General features: G+C 40.3%; 1 protein-coding gene across 1 annotated transcript in view; it reads right to left on the bottom strand.

Moving 5' to 3' along the window:
• Positions 1-19,840, bottom strand: part of LOC122816603 (cytochrome P450 3A56-like) — a 262,199-nt gene that overhangs the window by 189,893 nt on the left and 52,466 nt on the right. The window contains exon 3 of the mRNA XM_044089504.1: positions 8,761-8,813. Coding sequence (XP_043945439.1) covers positions 8,761-8,813 — 53 coding nt within the window. The remainder of the gene's footprint in view (positions 1-8,760; positions 8,814-19,840) is intronic.

Here is a 19,840-nt window from a genome sequence, read left to right on the forward strand (position 1 = left end):
TGCAAAGTTAGGGTTAAGGGGAAGACTGTGTCAAACATGTTTTTTTTTTACTTGGGCCAACATACCCACATCTACATGTTTCACTCTGTATCTGAGTGAGGATCATGGCAAAGGATAGATATACAGTAGGCCACCTTGAGAAGTTATATCTTGTAGGACACAAAAAATTAAGGCTTTAGCCTATGTGGAAAACTTTCAGTCCTCAAAGAGGCCTGAACAGTATGGAGAATAGCAAGACTGAGAAAATCTAAATTAGATATTACAGGTCTGACTGGACCAGAGTCAAGTCTGCATTTTGTAGGAGTTGGATGCATACTTGATACTAAGTTGATGAACTTAATGTAGTCAGTGTAATAAAACTCACACCATGGAAAACTGAGTGGCCTTGTGAAAGCCACATGGGCTCTCCTACACAAATATATCTAGTGATAATGGAGAACACCGAATACTAGCAGTGTGTCGCTGTTTCTGTCAGATGACTATACTTACACTTAGTTTGCCAGCTGCCATCTCATATTGACAATTATAGAAACTGGAAAGTACTTTCTTGCCAGTGGTCTCACTTTTTGAAGGGAGATGCATCACTGGTCTTTTAGCTTTTTAAATTGATCTCCCCACTTTCAATGTTAGGTGGCTACACAGCAACAGACAATTCTGTATACTAGTGTGCCCATAACATTTGCTGCTTTGGACCCACACTTTACAAGGACCAGTGTTTCCATAATCATTAACTGTCCACTTTCTCTGTGACAAATCAAGCATCTTTCTCAAAAATCTTCGGGCTAAGCAGACAGAGCGGGCTCCTAATGTGGCAGAACATTAAAATGCAAAGGCAAAAAACAGATGTTTTTACATCTTTATCCATGTATCTATAATCCATATCTGTAGCTGCAGCTATGTAGCTCTATTATGTATTATGCCATAAACTGCATATGAATGGAGAAGCTCTTCTTCAAGTAGAACTTTTTACTGACTTGCCGGCATGAACATATAGGTTCATAGGCTGGTACTAGGCTATCGGCCCTAGGGCCTATACAAGCCTAGCCATAACAATTCCATGACTATTTCTTCCCACAGTATTTACTTCCCTGGACCCCTGTCTAGCAGGGCAACTGATGTGATCCTTGGGGTGAATTTCCTATCTCCCATCCAATCATCAAGGTCATCAATATAAGTGAACACTAATTTTTCACCCAGAATAATAACATTTACTTTAACATGTTGGGCCATCTTGGATCATACTCAACATTTTGACATACTCGTTGAAACAGTACTATTTTGTCATGTGCAGTTAATATCCAAAGAACATCCTGAAACCACTAACATCAGTGGTGTACTTTCTTGCTGAACCTTTGTTTAATGAAGACCAAACTTGGTGCTAATGGTTTGAGGATCAAAATACTGAAGACATACTACATACTACCTTAGTGTGATACTCTTTAAATGCATCCTTTTGTTGCATCTGAACAAATAGTATAATTTTTTTTGCTTTATGTTTTTAGTGGAAATTAACCTTAAGAATGCAATATATTTTAAGTGCTTGCATATCCTCATTTGTCAGGTTACCTATTAGGGTAACGTGACAGATTCTTTTGGTTTCAGTGGGTAGTCCCCCAAGAACCTCACTAATCTTTAACTAGACATTTCATAGTCTGTTCCAAATACTAAATGTGTATCACACCCTTTAAAAGCATTTGCAGGTTTTTTGGTCAATTAATGGTCGGGGGTGAGGGGTGGGGGTGGGCAATGTCCACAGAATTTGTAGTGCTACCACTAATAGCCTATATGTATATTAATGTGTATAGTGGGGAGTCTACTGCAGTAGTTTGCTCACATTGGTGCCATTGCCTTATAACCAGTCAGTATTCCTATGCTGCGGGCAGAATTCTTGAAAAGAGCAAATGCAACAATGCTGCTCTAAACAGTTAACTCAGCCTACAGCAGCATGCTTCCTTCCCACCTAAGCATAACAAGCCATTTTTCTAGTACCAGTTCTGGCATGCACTCTTGAAGAAAGGGGGAGTAGTTTACCAGGATTTCATATGCCCACAGCTAGTAAATATCAGCTACAACTCTTGGGTCATTATTAGCAGAGACAATAGACAGGTCTATATGCATTTTATATATATATATATATATATATATATATATATATATATATATATATATATATATATATACACACACATATATATATATATATATATATATATATATATATATATATATATATATATATATATATATATATATATATATATATATATATATATATATATATCAAAGTCTAGATTGCTATCAACCTGTGTTCCTAAGTCTTGCACCAACATCACAAATAGCAGGTGCTACTTCTTTGCCAAAGAGGATAATGAGGCATTTTTTCTTGTTTAGTTTCAGTCCATGGCCCAGGCACTAATCATTTGTCTGTGTCAGTCCCTTCAGTAATTTGTTGATATCACTGGGAGACTTTATGATAGTGCCTAGTTCTGTGGTAAGCCACAGGCCACCTACTTTTGACTTCAGAAAAATAAATCCCAAAGAGCAGAGGCCCCAGTACAGATCCTTCTGGTACACCACTGGTAACTGGTCTACTGGGTGGAACTGGATTCCCCAACTTTAACAGTGTACATTTTATCTGTGAGCCAGTTTGCTACCTGTCTAGTGACAGATGAATTAATACCTAGCTAGGAGAGTTTCTCAATGATCCTCTGTGTGGGGAATTGTGTCAAATGCCTTGGCTAAACCAAGACAGGCAGTGTGTACCATTTCCCTTCATCCAGGGCTTTGGTGACTTTCTCAAAGAAATTCACCAGTTTTAATAAGGAAGATCTACCATTGTTGAAAACAAACTGAGTTGGGTCAAGAGTTTGAAGGTTGCTTATGTCCTGGCTGATAAAGTCCATGATGATTCTTTCCATGGCCTTGCAGATAAGGGTGGTCAGGCTAATAGGTCTATAGTTCCCAGGATCAGTTGATGGGCCCCCTTTGTGCAAGGGGATTACTGTTGCTGTTCTCCACTCCATCTGCACAAAACCAGTACTCAGGTTGTAGTAAAGAGACAGCTAAGTGGTTCTGCTATGTTTAGTTTTAGATTTAGTATGCAGCCTGGAATGTTATCTGGTCCCATGGAAGCCATACATTTGGCTTGGAGAGTGCTTGAATGACCTGTTCTTTGGAGATAATCAGTAGAGGACAGGTTTTTGGAATGCTATGGGATATGGCTGATAGGGACAGGGGGTGAAGCTGTCACCAAATTTGACTGCTAACAGGTTGGCAATTTCTTCAGGATCAATGTGAGTGGTGCCATTCTCTAAGTTTGGCACACAGGTGGATATTCCCTTTGAGGTAATGGATGTAGGTAAAGAATGCCTTATGATTGTCTTTAGCTAGGGATGCCAGTCTAGTCTCATAAGTAGCTTTAGAGGACTTCACAAGGTTTCTGATTTGCTTGTTTAGGCCGTGTAGGGTAATTTTCCTTTGTTGAGTACATTCCTTCTAGTTCTTAGATATCAGTTTCTTTCTTTTGTTATATGACTTATTTATACTTTCAGTCCACTAGGGTGGCTTGTTTTTATGAGAGGCCCTGGTTTTACACCTGTCAGGTACTGCTGAGTCAATACATTTGCTTAAGTAGCTGTATAGGGCATTTGTGTACCTCTCCGCACATAAGTCATTGTTGCCTGTGTTAGCAGGGGCTTTGAAACCATTTATATCAAAGCTTAGGGGGTGATAGTTTATGCTGGAGAAATTTTTCATTTTTTTGCTCCTGTGGGGGTGCCAGGTTGGATCTTTACTTCAAAGGACATAGATTTATGGTCTGACTTAACTAGGGAGTGCAGCACACTCAGGGTAGTGCAGTAACCCTCCCATGTTGGTGAATACTAGGTCTAGGACATTTGATCCTCTTGTGGGGGTGCAGACTAGCTGTTCCAGTGCATTTGGTTTAACAAAGTCCAGGAACCTTAGTGTGATCATGCTTGCGCTCATGTAAGTCATCCAATCGATGGATGGGTAGTTGAAGTCTCCCATGATCAACGTATCTGGCTGTATACTGAAAGTTTCAAGCAAGTCCAAGTAGGTGGTGTGTTTCTCCTGGCTCATGGTGGGGGACCTGTAGCTAGCTATGATGTGGCAGGGTATTTTACCTATAGTTATTTGGATCTGAAGTAGCTCAAGAGAGTTGTACTGCTTTGCCAGTCATGAGGTGTATTTGGATTTAATAAAAATGGATACACCGGCACCTTTGGTTCTTTCATGTTCATTCTGGGGTCTGAATATGTGGAAGGTATTACAGCCCTGCATGGTTGAGGTACTATTTGTGGCCTTGAACCAAGTCTCAGTGACTGCACAGACAACAGCATCTTTGAAGTTGATGAGTGCTCCCAGGGGTGCAGTTTATTGTTTAGGCTCCTAGCATTAAGCAGCATGACCTTGAGTTTGTCTGTAGAGTATTTTTTTACATGAGAACTTTTGTTTTGACATAGCCTAAAAAAGGCTCTATGGTGGAGTGGCAAGTGTCTTTGTCAATATCCTAAAGCCTTGAAGAGACAGGTGAAGGCCATCTTTGGCAAAGCATTGAGGTCTGTCGACCATGTCTTCCCAGGCTGACAGATACTGGGTCCCCTTGGAGTGACACCAGAAGCTAAGCCAATTGTTGAAGTCAGTCATTTTTTGTCTGTACTGTGGCATCATCCTAGGTGAAGCTAGAATGCTGCTTAGGGATAGGGACATACCTGCCTGGCACACATAATCTGAGAGATCAATCATGTCTCTCTTCATATAGTCCAGAAAGGTATGTCTCAAATCAGTCACTCCAACATGTACTATGACAGAGTCATAATTGTAACTGCTGCTGAGTGAATTGAGTGTGTATGTGACTTGATGGATTCTGAAACCTGACATACAGCTGACCGTGACCTTCTCCTTGTCCAGCCTGGTGAGAGGGATGTCTCTGTGTCTCACTGTTGAGTCACCTATAACCAGGATGTTTGGTTTTGAAGTGTTTTGCCTTAGGGGCTTAATTGCTGAGACACTGATATGCATGTTGTTGTGTGTACTGGTCAATTCTGTTTGTGTACCAGCATGTGAGAGCTGTTTGTGCTTGGGAGGTCTTTAGTCTTTTGGTAGTCTCTTGTTGAGTACCTCTACATATGTGTGTTTATGTTTATGTGTCTAGACTTTATCTTGTGAAAGTGAAGAGCTGTGTGTGTTTTGTTAACAGCCTTTTTCATGTCTTGTCTATTGTTACGTGAGAGGACTGATTCAAGTTTCATGGTACAGTGACATGTCTTCATATAACTGTATTTGTTTGCTTTAGGAGCATGTGGTTATCAGTATAAATGATAGAATTGCTACATTGTCTCAGGATGCCCATGGCAATCAAGCTGTCAGAGGAAATGTTGGGAAACTTGACTGTCCATAGTAGCAGGTAATTCCCAGTTTGTGGGAGGGCAAAAGATCAGCTATTACTCTGGGATTAACAAGGGAACTTAAATCTATACAGAATCAGCAAAGAAAGTGGGGTGATGCTACTCAGTGCTTAGCTGAGCTGCCTACAGTGCAGCAATATGCAACTGAGTTGCCTGAAGAGCAGCAGGGAAGCTTGAGAGTGTTTCACTGAGTGGTGTTTAGGGAAAGCAGTGATTCTTGGCATTTGCGTTTATGCAAAGCACTGCTAACTCCTGTTGAGAGGTGCGCAGCTACAAGCAAACCCGGTGCTTAAATACAAGTGAATTTAAACAGTTCTAACACAGTCTACCAATAGGAAAGCCCCTCACAGAGCCTTTATTCCAGCAATCTCCAACTCAGATGGGTCCTGAGCTGCACACTTCTGCCACAAGGTTGCAGGGAGGCCTTCTTAACGTAAGATAGTTGTTTTTTGTGCTCAACTGATGTCAAACAGTCTAGATTCAGCAAGTCTGAATCTAGCCTATGCTAATTAAGGTAGAAGAAGCAAATAAAGTGCAGAATTAATCAGTCACAACAGCAAAAAACAGAAAAAATGAAGCAACAGTTCAGTAAAATATAGTACACATGCAAAAAGCAGGTTTCAGAGGATACCCTGGATTTTCTTAGATGTACTTCAGATCTCTGGCTAAGAATGCAAACTCTGAGCATCTCCAGTAAACTAAGCAATGTTCAAATGTAAACAAAAAAAGAATTCATTACATATTTCATCGACTGCACAAAAAAATGACTGACCATGTCAGAAGAACACTACCCTAATAAACATTGTAAAAACACATGAACCCCTTCAGTGTTTTCTACAGAAGGGCATCCTCCCTGGCCCCCCCATGTGGGGAGCTGCATCCCCCACCCCTCTTACTTTACAGAGTCTATATCAGAACATCGAAGTTTTAAAATTTCAAATGTTCTAATATCGACTCGTTTTAATCAAACGCTAAAAATAGCGGAGCTGCAGAACTCCAAATTCTTTCCTAGGGAAAGAATTTGGTTGGCCGGTTCTGTGGCTTCGCTATTTTCAGTGCTGTGGTGGAGATTTACGGGTCGGGTTCAGGTAAGTGTGCGATTGTGTGGTTGTTAGGATTAGGGCGCGGGTTAGGTGAGTTAGGGTTAGGGTGCGGGTTAGGTGAGTTAGGGTTAGGGCATGGGTTAGGTGATTTAGGGTTAAGGCACGGGTTAGGTGAATTAGGTTTAGGGGCGGGTTAAGTGAAATAGGGTTAGGGCACGGGTTAGGTGAGTGTGCGATAGTGACGGACCTTAGGGTTAGGGTTTGGGTTAAGGTAAGTGGATAGATAGTAGTTTATGTATAGTTTAGTGTAGGGTTAGTTGTAGGATTATAAGTGTATGTGTGTGTCTTGATGTTTTTTAGGTGTGCTTCTGTTGTGTGTATGTGTTTCGGAATAACAAATTTTTCCCAAGGAAAAAATTTGCTGTTCTGAATGTTTGATATTATGTGGTTTAGATATTTTAGGTTTGATGAAATAGCATTCGCCATTTTCATCTTTCGATAACATGATATAAATGCACTTTACATATACTCATTCCAAGACCGTACAACAGTGGGGAAAGGACATATTCTTATTCTCCGCTGAATGCTGATTTGTAAAACTCCAAGACAGTTAATGGCTCAAATTACCCCAGACATCTACGACACACCTAAAAGCCTCTAGGCAAACTACTTGCTACACAGGTAACACAGCTACAGTTACTGCAAATAAACAGTAACACACCCATTGTCAGCCTTCCTTCAGTAGTGATATTTTCAGCATTAAAGGACAAAAAATGAATGCCTAACTACGAGTCTGTTGTCGTTTTCTCTCCTCTCCTTTCCAACAGCAGCAAAAAACTCCAGTATATGACTGATGATGATTAATTGTACAACTGACGATCCTTAATTGTACAACATACCCAGTCCATTATAAACATGAAGTCAACCTTCCTGTGGTTGTACAAAACTGCATTTGACTACTGGAGCATTTTTTTCAGTGTTGACATCCTAATTGTACAATATATCCAATCTATTACAAACATGAAGTCAACCTTCCTGTGGTTGCGCATTTGACTACTAGTGCATTTGTGTTATTTTTCATTGTTGTCAACCTACAATCTGGTCAACAATTTACACATGCACACACACACACACACACACATATATATATATATATATATATATATATATATATATATATATATATATATATATAAATGTATATGTATCAGTGTGGTAACATATCAGTTTGTGCTTGGTGTGAAGGCTGCCAGCCTAGCCAGATAGAATTTTATAGATAATTCTGTTATTTGTAAATATTAATGTAAGCCACAGGCTTGTTGTCTTAAATGGAAAAAATGCTGTTACAAAATGTAACAACAGTGCACTCTGCTATCTCAAAGTGTGTGTGTGTGTGTCAGCTACTTGGGCAGGGACACGAAGCACTGGTTGGACAGAGGTTTTAGCTTGCCCAGCTGGCTGAGATCTGGACCCTATAGCTGTACCAGTGGGGAGTCTTATTGGGGACCTGGAGTGCAAGGGAGTGACCAGCCCTGGACTGACTGTGATCTCTGTGTGCTCTTAAGGGAAATTGCACTTTACTGTGTGTATTTGTTATCCTTTCCCTCCTATATTAGATTCCCCTCACTGGTGTTAGTGGTAAGGAATGAGGCTCCTTGATTGCTGGGCCAGGGCACGGGTGTCACACTTGGCATGCAGTACAGGAAGAAAAATTATATACAATTTCCCAGCAAGTGATCTGATATATATTCCCTTCCTGGTAATAATCACAGAGCTGAGCACTCACTCTGCATCAGTAAATTTTTAACCACCCCTATATTTAAGTCATTTTTATCTAGCTGATGAGTTTTTACAGAAATTTGCAGCAAAAGTAGAAACAGCATATATATATATATATATATATATATATATATATATATATATATGTTTTTAAATGTGTGATATTTACAAGCAGGTATGACATGCGCAAAGTTGATAGCTACAATTTAGATTCATATGGAACCACTATGACCATAAATATTTACAGATAACAATGACATCATCAGTGATGAGCTCATGCAAAGAGATGTTAAAGAAAAATATGTCATCAGTAGGAGACATTAACCACAGTGACTATAAATATTTGCAGATAGCATTGGCATCATCAGTGATGAGCTCATGCAAAGAGATGCTAAAGAAAAAGATGTCATCAGTAGGAGACATTAGTAAGACATGCCCTGCATTGTTTCAGTAAGGTACTTTAATTTCAATGGCTGTAGACACAAAGAGACAAACAGCAAAATACTCACCCCCATATTTTTCCATATTTCTGCATGCACTCCAAGTCAAAGTTGAAAAAACCCTATGAGACAGTGAAATTGAGTAGCATTATTAACATCTATGGACATGATACTTATTTGCAATAGTGGCAAAGCTGGATAATCTTAAATTTCTGAATGTGACTATCAATATATAAATATATTGTTTTACTTTCTGATGTGGTAAATATAAACTTTCTTGAATGCAATCACAGTTACCAGAAATATCTGCTTTTGTCACCTTATACCCTGTGGCTCATAGTACTGAAGCAACTTCCACGAAGATATTTAGACAACAGCACATCACAGGCTAGACTCCTACATTGACAGAAGGAGCTGTAACCATATACAGGCTTCACCAATTCATCATTCCATGTCAGAAGCAGCTGTAATATCATGCCAAAATGGCATAATTTAGGTACAGTTTTCCTCAGCACTTTGGTATGCTGGCCTCACCCACTGAGAATGTGGCTTCTGCTCCTGAAACAGAAGGATATGTTTCATTGATCATGGTGCCGTGACACCAAAAAGGACCTGCTTATTGTATGGTTATTGTTTGCATCTACTCTGAAGATGCTGACTGGCTCTTTCAAAAAATAAACAAAAGGTACTATGAGATGTAGGTAGGTTTCCTCTTCTTGTGAGCAGGCTAGTAGTGAGGTCCTACAGGGTACTACTTAGCACTAAATGAAATTTTGTCAGATTGGTTTCACTATGTCTCCTCAAAAATTGCCCCCTGAAAACACAGCTCTTTTTTCCCCTTGAAGAACTACATTCAAACAAACCATTCACATATGCTGTGCTAAATAAAATCATTACCAGTTCTGGTTTTGTATTGAACCGCTTTCAATTAATTTTTATGCAGTTTCATTACAAGCATTTGTTTATTTCTATTTCGGCAAGATGAACAGTTGAAAAGAATACTTCATACATGAGGTGATACACACAATGGAGCACAACATGAAACTTTTAGCATAGCGATACCAGAATGCAAAACCAAGTGTACACCAGTAGTAACACTAATGAAGAGATCAAGAAGTCAATATAAATATCACATTGTGTCTCCCCTGAAAAGAGACCACTGGGAATGACCCAGCCAATAAAGTGTAAATAAATAAATAACATAATCCAGTTTATGTAAAATAAAGGAACTACAGTGCTGTTCAACACTGAATGCAGTCATATATATAACAGTACAGAACTTACATGAAAATGTTCCACTTTACTATCCACCAGGTAGAATATTTCCCTTTTGAACAGAATTTGTATACTCTGTCACCCTCTTCCACAGATTGCATACATTTCATACTGACCATCTGTACAGTATTCAGGACAAAATATCTGGCAACCATACCTCTCGACCTCTTAGCGCAAGCAATCTGGACAAAGCCTAAAATGCTGGGGACAAAGCCCCAAAAAATAGACAAAGATTTTAAATCTTGCTCTTATAAATTTAGAAAGTTGCTGGCATACAGGATTTGTGTTAGCATGCATTTTCTGAAGGATATGAAGTCTGCGACTCAAATGTGCATCATTAATTAGTGACTTCAGTCCTTGTGATTTGCCAGAAAAACACAAATTTTAGGTGGAATGGACCAAAAATATGAGGCATTAATCTGAACATTCTGGAAATTCTGGACAGTTGAGAGGTATGCTGGCAACATTTCTATTATTGCCAGTTTGATAAACTTATGTTTGAGACATATTTTATAGATTTCTTTGACAGGCTGACAGCTAATCCTGGCAAGAAATACCAACTAGATTTAGTATAGCTAGAGTTTCTTGGGGATACTGAGAATTCCACAGGAGGGTGAGAAAGCTTATGGACATACTAGTAGGACCCCAGCTATAAAGGAAGATAGAAAAATGAGCTAACTAAGCAAACAGCGATGATATGCAAATGTGCACATTATGTATGTTATTCTTCATCCCATGTGTTGTGGTTCTGTACTGTGTTTTGTGTCATTGTTTTGTAATATTGTTGCCTTGTGGTGTGGGTCATTGCTAAAAAGGGTACTTGGACTTGTTCACTTAACTAGTTAATGAATGTTAAATAAATAAATACATGAAGTGTAGTAACTAGCATAGAGTTACTTAGCTAGATATTAGTAACTACTGGAATATTGAAGGGTCAGTATTTGACTCACTTCCTCGTAGCATAATGGCTTCAGATATCACCAGAGTACTGATACTGGAAGTTTGTCACTAATATGCGCATGTGTTTTGTCGACATCAAGGCAGCATGTAACCATGTACATACACTTGTGGGGTCATGGGACTTTGCCTGTCCTACCTACATCTGTTTTATGAATCTCATTGTGGTATATGACTGTGTATCTTGGAATGTTTTTTGGAAAGTGTTACAACAGTAAGGGGTCCCAGAGCCTCTGTTCATGCTATTTGGTTCCAGTGTTTGAGGAGTGAAGGTTGAGCCTGCATTCTTTGTATTATGTCAGCTACATTGAGGGTAAGCAGGGAATGCCACCAAGGCCATATCTTCTTGTCACGACTCTTTGTAATTTTCATAGGATATCAAGATGCAGCCAAAGTTTGGACAGCATCCTGTTTGGGCATGTGAAGATTGCAGCTTTACTTTTGCAGATGATGATGATGTTCCCTTACCTTCAAGTGACATCTCCAAAATACACTTAAAGGATTTGTCGCTAAGCATACAGGAGCTGTGATGGACAACACAACCACCAAATCAGAGGTCAACGTCCTCCCCTGGAATGCAGTGGCTTGCTGTCTGCAGGTGAGACAGGAGTAGATACCTCAGGTGCAGAAGTTTAAGTATGTTGAGGTCTTGTCCATGAATGAAGGTACTGGGAATTGAGAGGCTGACCAGTAGGTGGATGCTTTGGTGGTTGTTCTGCAGGTATTGTACCAGACTGTGGTAATAAAGCAAGACCTAAGTTGTAGGATGAAACTTTTAATTTACCAGTTGGTCTGTGTCCCCATCCCCTCCTATTGTTATGTACTTTTGATAGTGACCAAAGGTTGATATAACTGCAAACAGCAGCAATTAGGGTCCTTTGCAGAGTAGCTGGATTGACTCTGTCATAATTCGGTGCTTGGTAAACCAGGGGGACCTTTGAGTCCAGCCACTGCTTCTCCATGTTGAGATGAGTCAGCTGAGGTGGCTTGGGAATCTTGTGAAAAGGCCTCCTAGATGCCTCCCTGTGAAGCATCACAGACAGACTCAAAAGGAAGTAGATGCTGGTAGCTATTATGGTGCCAATGGATAAAGAAGTTTCTGTGTCCCAGACAACACATGTGTCAGTAATGGCATGAGTGCTGGAAGGGCCAGGTAAGCTAGGATGAGAATGAGTAGATGATGTCTGCTCACCTATCATGGTGGAAGCAGCCTAGGTTTGTTGCAGAGTTGAGTATAGCAAGCTCCATGCTGAAGGCAGTATACTTCTTGGTTAAGAGGTTGCACCTGCACCTCCCAAAGGCAGCGACTGCAGAATTTGAAGGCTTCCACTGAATGGTGGGGGTTAGGGCAAACTCCCTCACCACAGTATGATGCTAGATGCCCTTGCCTTTCCTGGCTGTTGGTGGGTTTGAGTTCAGGGCGAGCTAAGATGGGTCCAGTAGACCTGATAAATGATGACAGGAGTTGGTGGCAGTGGGAGGTCAGCTCTGGGAAGAAAATAAAAAAGAGGAGGTAGCCATTATTCTTTGATATTTGTGCAGGTAAAAGGTAACTGCACTTTGAGAATTGTATATAGTTCTATAGAAACTCTGTTAATCTGATGTTCTATCCTCAGTGTAGATACATTGTCATGAGGTCATTTTATGGGGGCTGGATTTAAAGAAAGTAAAACCCTTTGGTCATATAAACTTCAATCAAAGGTGGAAGGGGAAAGTATGATACTGACTTACAGTGTGGTTATGGAATAGGTAAGTACAGTTAAAATGGAAGGACAATACAGACGCTGTGGGTAGCAATTTAGAGAGGATCTTGTAAAATAGGGTTTGTATAAGTTTTTATTTTTTTATAGGGAGCACAGATGAAAACTGGAATGACTAGTCAAAAAAGCATAGCTTTCAAATCAAACTTATTCAAGCAGGTTGAGATATGTGGATGTTAGGGGAATGGAAGGGTTAAGAGAATGGACAGTTTTAGCCATCCTTTATGCACCTATCAGCTGAGATTAGTGGACATTTTGGTCTTGTTCTTTCAATTTATTTATGTTCCTTTTATTGCTGCTGTTACCAGAATAGTAGAGGTTTGCCCTCCTTATGCCCATCTACCACTCAATACTCAGACTCAACTGCTGACTTGACTGCCATCCAAACAGTAAACACAGGTGGGTTTTTTGCCACTGACTTTCACAGCTGACATACCTGCAAGCAGCTCTGGCCATTCACACAAGTAGATGCTTCTGGTCAGGTCTCAAGTATCCACTGTAGTTTCTTAATGAGATGAGCACCCTAGAAACACAGTTCCCTCACGTTCCACCCCCGGGAAGATTTGTGCAGCATAGATCATCATTCCTAACTCTGCCAGTTCCTCCAGTTCCCAGGCCACAAATTTAACCCAGATATGGGCTGCAGTCAGGATTCATTCACATATGCTATCAATCCATCATTACTATATTACGGAAGTAACAGCAGTTACACAAAAACAATGCATTTATTGTTCATTTGTACTTTCTTCAAATGTGGATCTATATTAGAAGAATGAAATGACGAAAGAGCGAATGCTTTTTCGTTGACACGTAAAACCCGAAGTCTGAAAACAGCGAAGTTATGGAACAGTGATTTTTTTTCCCCAGGGGGAAAAAATTGTTATTCCAAAAAAAAAAAAAATTATAAAGACCTCCACACTCCCCCTACTTAAATGTACCAACTCCGAGATCGCGCCACAGTGGAGAAAACAGCAAAGTCCCGAGAACAGCCCAGCGATTTTTTTCCCTGGGGAAAAAAAATTGCTGTTCTGTAACTTTGCTGTTTTCAGACTTTGGGTTTTACGTGTTGACGAAAGACTGAATTTCGCTCTTCTAATATAGACCCTTCAAATGCATACCATGCAAATAAAGCTGTTAGATCTGCTATTATCAGGCCTTGTCTAGTTGCCCACATATAATTTATATATTTAACTGCGGTGGTGGTGCTGCGGTAGCGTTGTCGCCTCACAGTAAGATGTTGTCCTGTTCGATTCTCAGCTAGAGCGTCTTCTGTGTGGAGACATGTGTGAATGGGCGTACCTTCGTTGAAGGTTGTGCGTCAGGGCCGGCAACTCGGCACGTAAAAGTCTACTGCCAATCATTAGCGGACCGGAGTTCCACTGTGGCGACCCCTAACTGGGAAAAGCTGAAATACACAACAACAACATCTGAATTTCTTATTTTGAGTATATCCACTATAGGTTCAGGATGGCTGTAACACAACACATTAAAATAATCAGAGGTTGTAATAATAATTTGAAACAGATACTTAAAATATATATTGCAGTGTAAACAATGGATAAAATACCAAAGGTAGACATGAGATAGTGTGTATACACACAAATATAGGTTATAAGGTTAGTAAGGATCCTAAAGAAGAGATTTTATACTGGAAGAGAGACAGAATAGTGTGTGATATATACTTAATAACTAGTAGTTATGCATAGTAGTTTACGGATTAGTACCAGCAGAGTAAGGAATAGAAAGATGGTGGATTAGGAAGGAAATTGGAGAGATATGAAGTTATGATATGTTTAAAAGAAGGATTAGTTTGTTTAGACTGAATATGTAATATCTCGGCTCTGTTGCAAAGGAGCCTTAGTTATAACAATTGTTTTGCATTTTTTCACATGCAGCCAACCATCACTACAGCCTGGTGCCTCCTTCCATTATCAGGTATACCTACCCCTCCTGATCTGCCTCAGACTCAATACAATATTGTTAAACAGATACAGTTTGCTTCTTTTAGCAAGTGATGTTTATTTTTTTTTATTCTCTTACTGGTGGAGTGATGCTTTGCCAGTGTTTGGGTCCATTTTCAGAGTAGCAGTGATTATTACATTTTTTGTTGGACAATGTGGTATATGGGTAGGGGCATGGGAAGGCTGAGATCTCATGTCACATGTTCATCATATTATTACTCTTTCAGCTAAATATGGGAATGGATTTTAGTTTAGTAGCTTGTAGAAGAAGGTACCTACAAGATGTGATCTTTCCCAGACTGGGAGTCAGCCTGCTTTCTTGAGGACTTAGCAGTAATGTGCTCTTCCAGGGGCTAGGACGATAAAATGGCATATTCTGTTAGGTGTTTGTAGTGAGGAAATGTTTTTTTTAGCTGTGGCTTGACTGGAAAGGACACATTCTACTTATGCCATTAGAATCCCTTTCCCTATGGCTTCGATGCCTGATTAGGATAGAAAATGGAAGATTTTCCATGACTAAATAGAGTAAGTTGTATTTTTGCCATGATTTTTGAATATGAAGCTGGAAACTTAGATTGCAGTCTAACCAGAGACCTAGGTATTTAAAAGGAGTTACACATTGATAATGTCAAATGGCCTAAACTCCAAACAGCACTACATCAACAAAAAAGGGCAAAATAGTAATTTGACAAGATCACAGTATGGTGAGGAGTAGTGTGTTCTCCTTTCCCAACTGTAGTGTGATCTTGCAGTTTGTATATACATAATTAGCAAGGAGTGTGGGATGCAGAGGGGCTTGTCCCCCCTGCATAGGACATGTGCCATTTTTGGGGACATTTTAAATTTTGACCTTCTTGGTTGATGTACTGCATATTATGATTGTATAACATTTAAAACAGGTAAAAGTTTGTAGGGAATTTTGAGGGTGGTCTTCAGTGGCTAGGTCAGGGGAGTAAACATTAGCTTGTGGTGTGTGCTGACTAGCATGACTTTAGTTTTTCTAGAGTTTGGCATTAGCTTCCTGCCACTTAAATCTCCAGTGGTAAGGAAATCTTTTTTGCAGTTGCTGTTTGATGATTTTTTGGGAGAAGTTAAATCTATGTATGACCATGTTGTCTGCATATATCATGATCATAAGCATAAGGAAGGGGTTGTTCAGTGGGAGTTAAGGTAATTGGACAAGAACAGTTGTGACAAGACTGATCCTTGTGGTATCCCTTTGAGAATGTGTGCTTTGGAGGAGGTAAAGGGTCATATCTGACAGAGAGAGAGAAAAGGGGGATAGTGGGAAAGAAAGTTAACAGTTCTGAGGCTTTTTTTGCTTACATCTTGGGCTATTAGGGCTTTGTGTAACAGTGCTTGACATCCATGTCAAAGATCTTTCTAAGGTCAGTGAATATAGCTCCCACAAATCCATTCCCATAAGAATGTCACCAATTAGAATTCAGATGACTGCCATGCTATTTTAGAGTGCAGAAGCCATGCATATTTTTGGATAGTAGGCCTTGGACTGAAAAGTACTAAGTGTTGATTGAAGGAAGGCAAGTTTTTCCAAACACTTTCCCAAGTGCTGCAAGTATTCATTTGGACCTGCAGTCTGAGCACAGGAGGTTTTTTTTTTGTCTTTGGAGTAGGCTTTATAATGGCATATTTCCATGTTTCAGGGAATACGTTTTGGTAGAGACAAAGGTTATAGAGTAGCTAGATTGTTTTTTTCCGTGGGTGATTGTACAAACCATGCATGGAGGTCATCTGTACTTGGTAGATTATCATAAGGAATTTTTCTGAGTACCTCTACAATGTCTTCTCCACATTATTTTGCTTCAAAGCAATCAGAAAAGAAGCTTGTGGGTTTTTTTGCCACTTGGAGGAAAACTGGGTGTGGTGGGAGGAGGACTGAGTAGTTGGGTAAATTCTATGAGGAAGTCTGCTGAGCCAAGTGGTCCACAGGCAGACACGTATATGCTGTTTGAAGAATTATGTTTTTTATCTGTGCACATAAGTTGATGGACCTGTGGCCAGACGTTTTGTGTCTATTAAAGAGAGTTGTTTGCTGATTTTGAACGCATATTCTATTCTGTTTTCTAATGTTTCTTTTTGCTAGGCTACACAGAATGCTTTAATCTTTTGATTCAGTTGCGTTTGTTTCTCCCAGTGTCTTCCAGGTTTCATTCCTAAGTGTTAGCAGGCCATAACGTCATGCAGCATATATTACTCTGTCCCCCCTTGTTACTGCCATGTGTGCCAGGATTTTAAACTAGGCAGGGAGATTACTGTAATTCAAAACACACACACACACACACACACACACACACACACACACACACACACACACACACACACACACACACACACACACTCACACACACTAGCCCGTGCACGCACACATATTGTGAGACAATTAGATTAATAGTTTTGACTCCACTAATCCCTGGTTTTGGATTAGGTTCTTCTCATCTGGATAGGCCTGCACAGTGGCACACTGGATAGCTTTGTCACTTTACAGCAACAGATTCCCTGGTTTGATTCTCGGCTGGGGTGCTTTACTGTGCAGAGTCTCCATGTCCTCTCTGTGTTTGCATGACTTCCTCTGGGTGTCCCAGTTTCCTCCCACATTCCAAAGACATGCAGTAGGTTGATTGGACACTCTAAATTGGCCATAGATGTAAGTGTGCATGTGAGTGTGTGGTAAGGAAGCCACCCAGTGGTGTGAATCTTGACTCTAGTTATTGTCATGGTTGAAGTAACACCCTGACCCCCATGTGCTAAAACAGGAAAAAGGAGTTTTGGAATGATGGATGAAAAGATGGATAGCTACCATCCTCTCTTGTGAAAAGGAAATAGCTGTATTTGTGTGGACCAGCTCACTTCCAGTTGGCAAGCATAACATACACAGATGGATGTATTTTTACTTACTCATTTATTGAGTGCAAGTTGATGATTCTTACAGACCTTTTATTAGGCTCAATCCCGGCCACACTGGCATAGGTAAAGGCTATAGCAACGGTCCATTGGTAAGCCTGGTAAAACTGCACAATCCATCATCAAAATATAAATACATTGGGATGGAATCACCCTCAAGATGATTCTTTTGACTTTGTATCATAACAGGCTCATAGCTGTTACGTATGCAGCAATATTATCCTTTATAAAACAAAATCATACACTTTAATTTAGCTACTCATGTTGTTTTAATGACTATTTGCTTTTTGTATGCTTTTTCCTCTTCTTGCTGGCAATTGGCTCCCTCTTTTAGTGCTGTTATCCAGGCAGTCTCAGGGGTTTTCCATTTTAATGCCTATTCTTCCACAGCTACTTTGTCACATGCTTTACTGAGGAGGAGACTACATTTCTCGTCCAGTTTCATGCATGAGTGCTTACACCCACACCCCCCACACCCACACACATACACATACACACTTGCCCACAGAAGCATGTCACCTAAGCATGCCATCCTTGCACGCAATTAATTGTGTTTCCCATGATGTATTCTCCTAGCTTCCACTAGAAGTCAGCAGTTTGCAAGACAAGTGAACGTCTTTCATCTCTGGATGTGCAAGCCAGCCATTTGCCGCTTACTCACACTACGCTTTGCAGTGCTCAGGTCACAGGTCTATCCCAGAATATTTGGATTACAATCAGAGGTTTTTCCCTCTGTTAGGCAACAAAATTATTTTAATTTTCCAAAAATGAAACCAATATGTTATTAACCACAATACTCACCAAAATTAAATACAAATGGAAAGGATTCTACAGTTAGCTTTACGAAGTTCATGTGAACTCCCATGCATCTATCGCTGCTAAATGTCCTACCCAATTCTCTGGTTGAAAGCAATCACAGTTACATCTATTGTGTCAGCATCAGTATCTGCTAGTCTGTCTGATAGTTACATCTTTAATAAAGATGTGCCCACATACTTTAATTCTACCTTAATTAATTCAAAGTTTAGTTGTTGGTTTGAAGGTAACGGTTAGATAACAGCCCCCCAAAATCTGAGTAACACAACATGCTGCTGTCATTAGATGAGGTGGTATTTGACACATTCTAATTCTGCTGTAAATTACTTTGCAGCACTACACTGAAATCACTGTTCTTATAAGCCAGTATAGCCTAGTTCACGCACGTACAGCATTAGTTCATGTATGTAGTTATTCTTTCCTTAGGAGGACAGGTGCAACATTCCACGTAGCCGATCATCTACAAAAGAGGGTAAGAAACCTATATTCAGTACTGGCTTTAAAGTATACTGGGTTTTTTTTTTGCCCCCACTGTCTATTGATCATCATCCCTTCTGTACTCAGCTGGCCCATTCATTTCTCATCATCAGGGTGAGGGTCAGCCAGGAGGGCCATCATTCAGATAGCCATCAGGAGTGGTATGAGCTTTCCTCCTTAGTTCCCCTGTCCCTAACACATTCATCCAGTGAGGCACTGGGGATGGGTATGTAACAGGATGATAGCAGGGGGGTTCCACTCTCTGCCACAAGGGGCATCCCTGCCTCAATCCTTGAGGCACCCCAGTGAGCTTCCCAGTCTCCATGTAAGACAGTACTAGCCGGTGCTTCTATGTGCATGCAGCTACTCCTGCTTCCCTAGGATAGGTGAGTGGGACACACCTCCCTGTCTGGCTCCTTTAGTGCCAGGGATGCTAAATGAACACCAGTTGCCTCATTCACAGTCAGACATTCACCTGCTGCAAAATGGCGTTGGCTGATGCCTTTATACCCGAAGACCAGCAGAGATGATGTCGGGTGAAGTGCGACACCAGCCGAGGCCAGACCCAGACTTTGGAATCCGGCCGACCGAAGGGCTGCCTGACGACAGGACAACCCATTTGTTAGGACTGCAGATGCATCCTTGAAGGACATCACCAGTTGCCTCATTCACAGTCAGACATTCACCTGCTGCAACTGGGAGCCAGACTGTACTGTGTTCTTTAATGTGACTGTTATTGTAATAGTATGCTATAGTCCATGGAGCATCACGATTGTGCTCCAAATTCAAGGGAAAAAGGGAACTTTAATACAACTACAAAGGCCAGTAACATCCCAAACAAGCTTTTTATTCAGATCTTAGCACCTCGGCTAACAAGGCGTTAAGATCTGAATATTTTATGTATTGTATTTTAGTTTGTTTTATTTTAAGTTGTTTTGGAAAAAGTCTTTAAGTACCATTCTGTAATGTTAAACTCTAGTT

The sequence above is a fragment of the Protopterus annectens genome, chromosome 12.part0 (assembly GCF_019279795.1).
Source record: "Protopterus annectens isolate FY-2018-M chromosome 12.part0, PAN1.0, whole genome shotgun sequence".
Taxonomy (NCBI): domain Eukaryota; kingdom Metazoa; phylum Chordata; order Ceratodontiformes; family Protopteridae; genus Protopterus; species Protopterus annectens.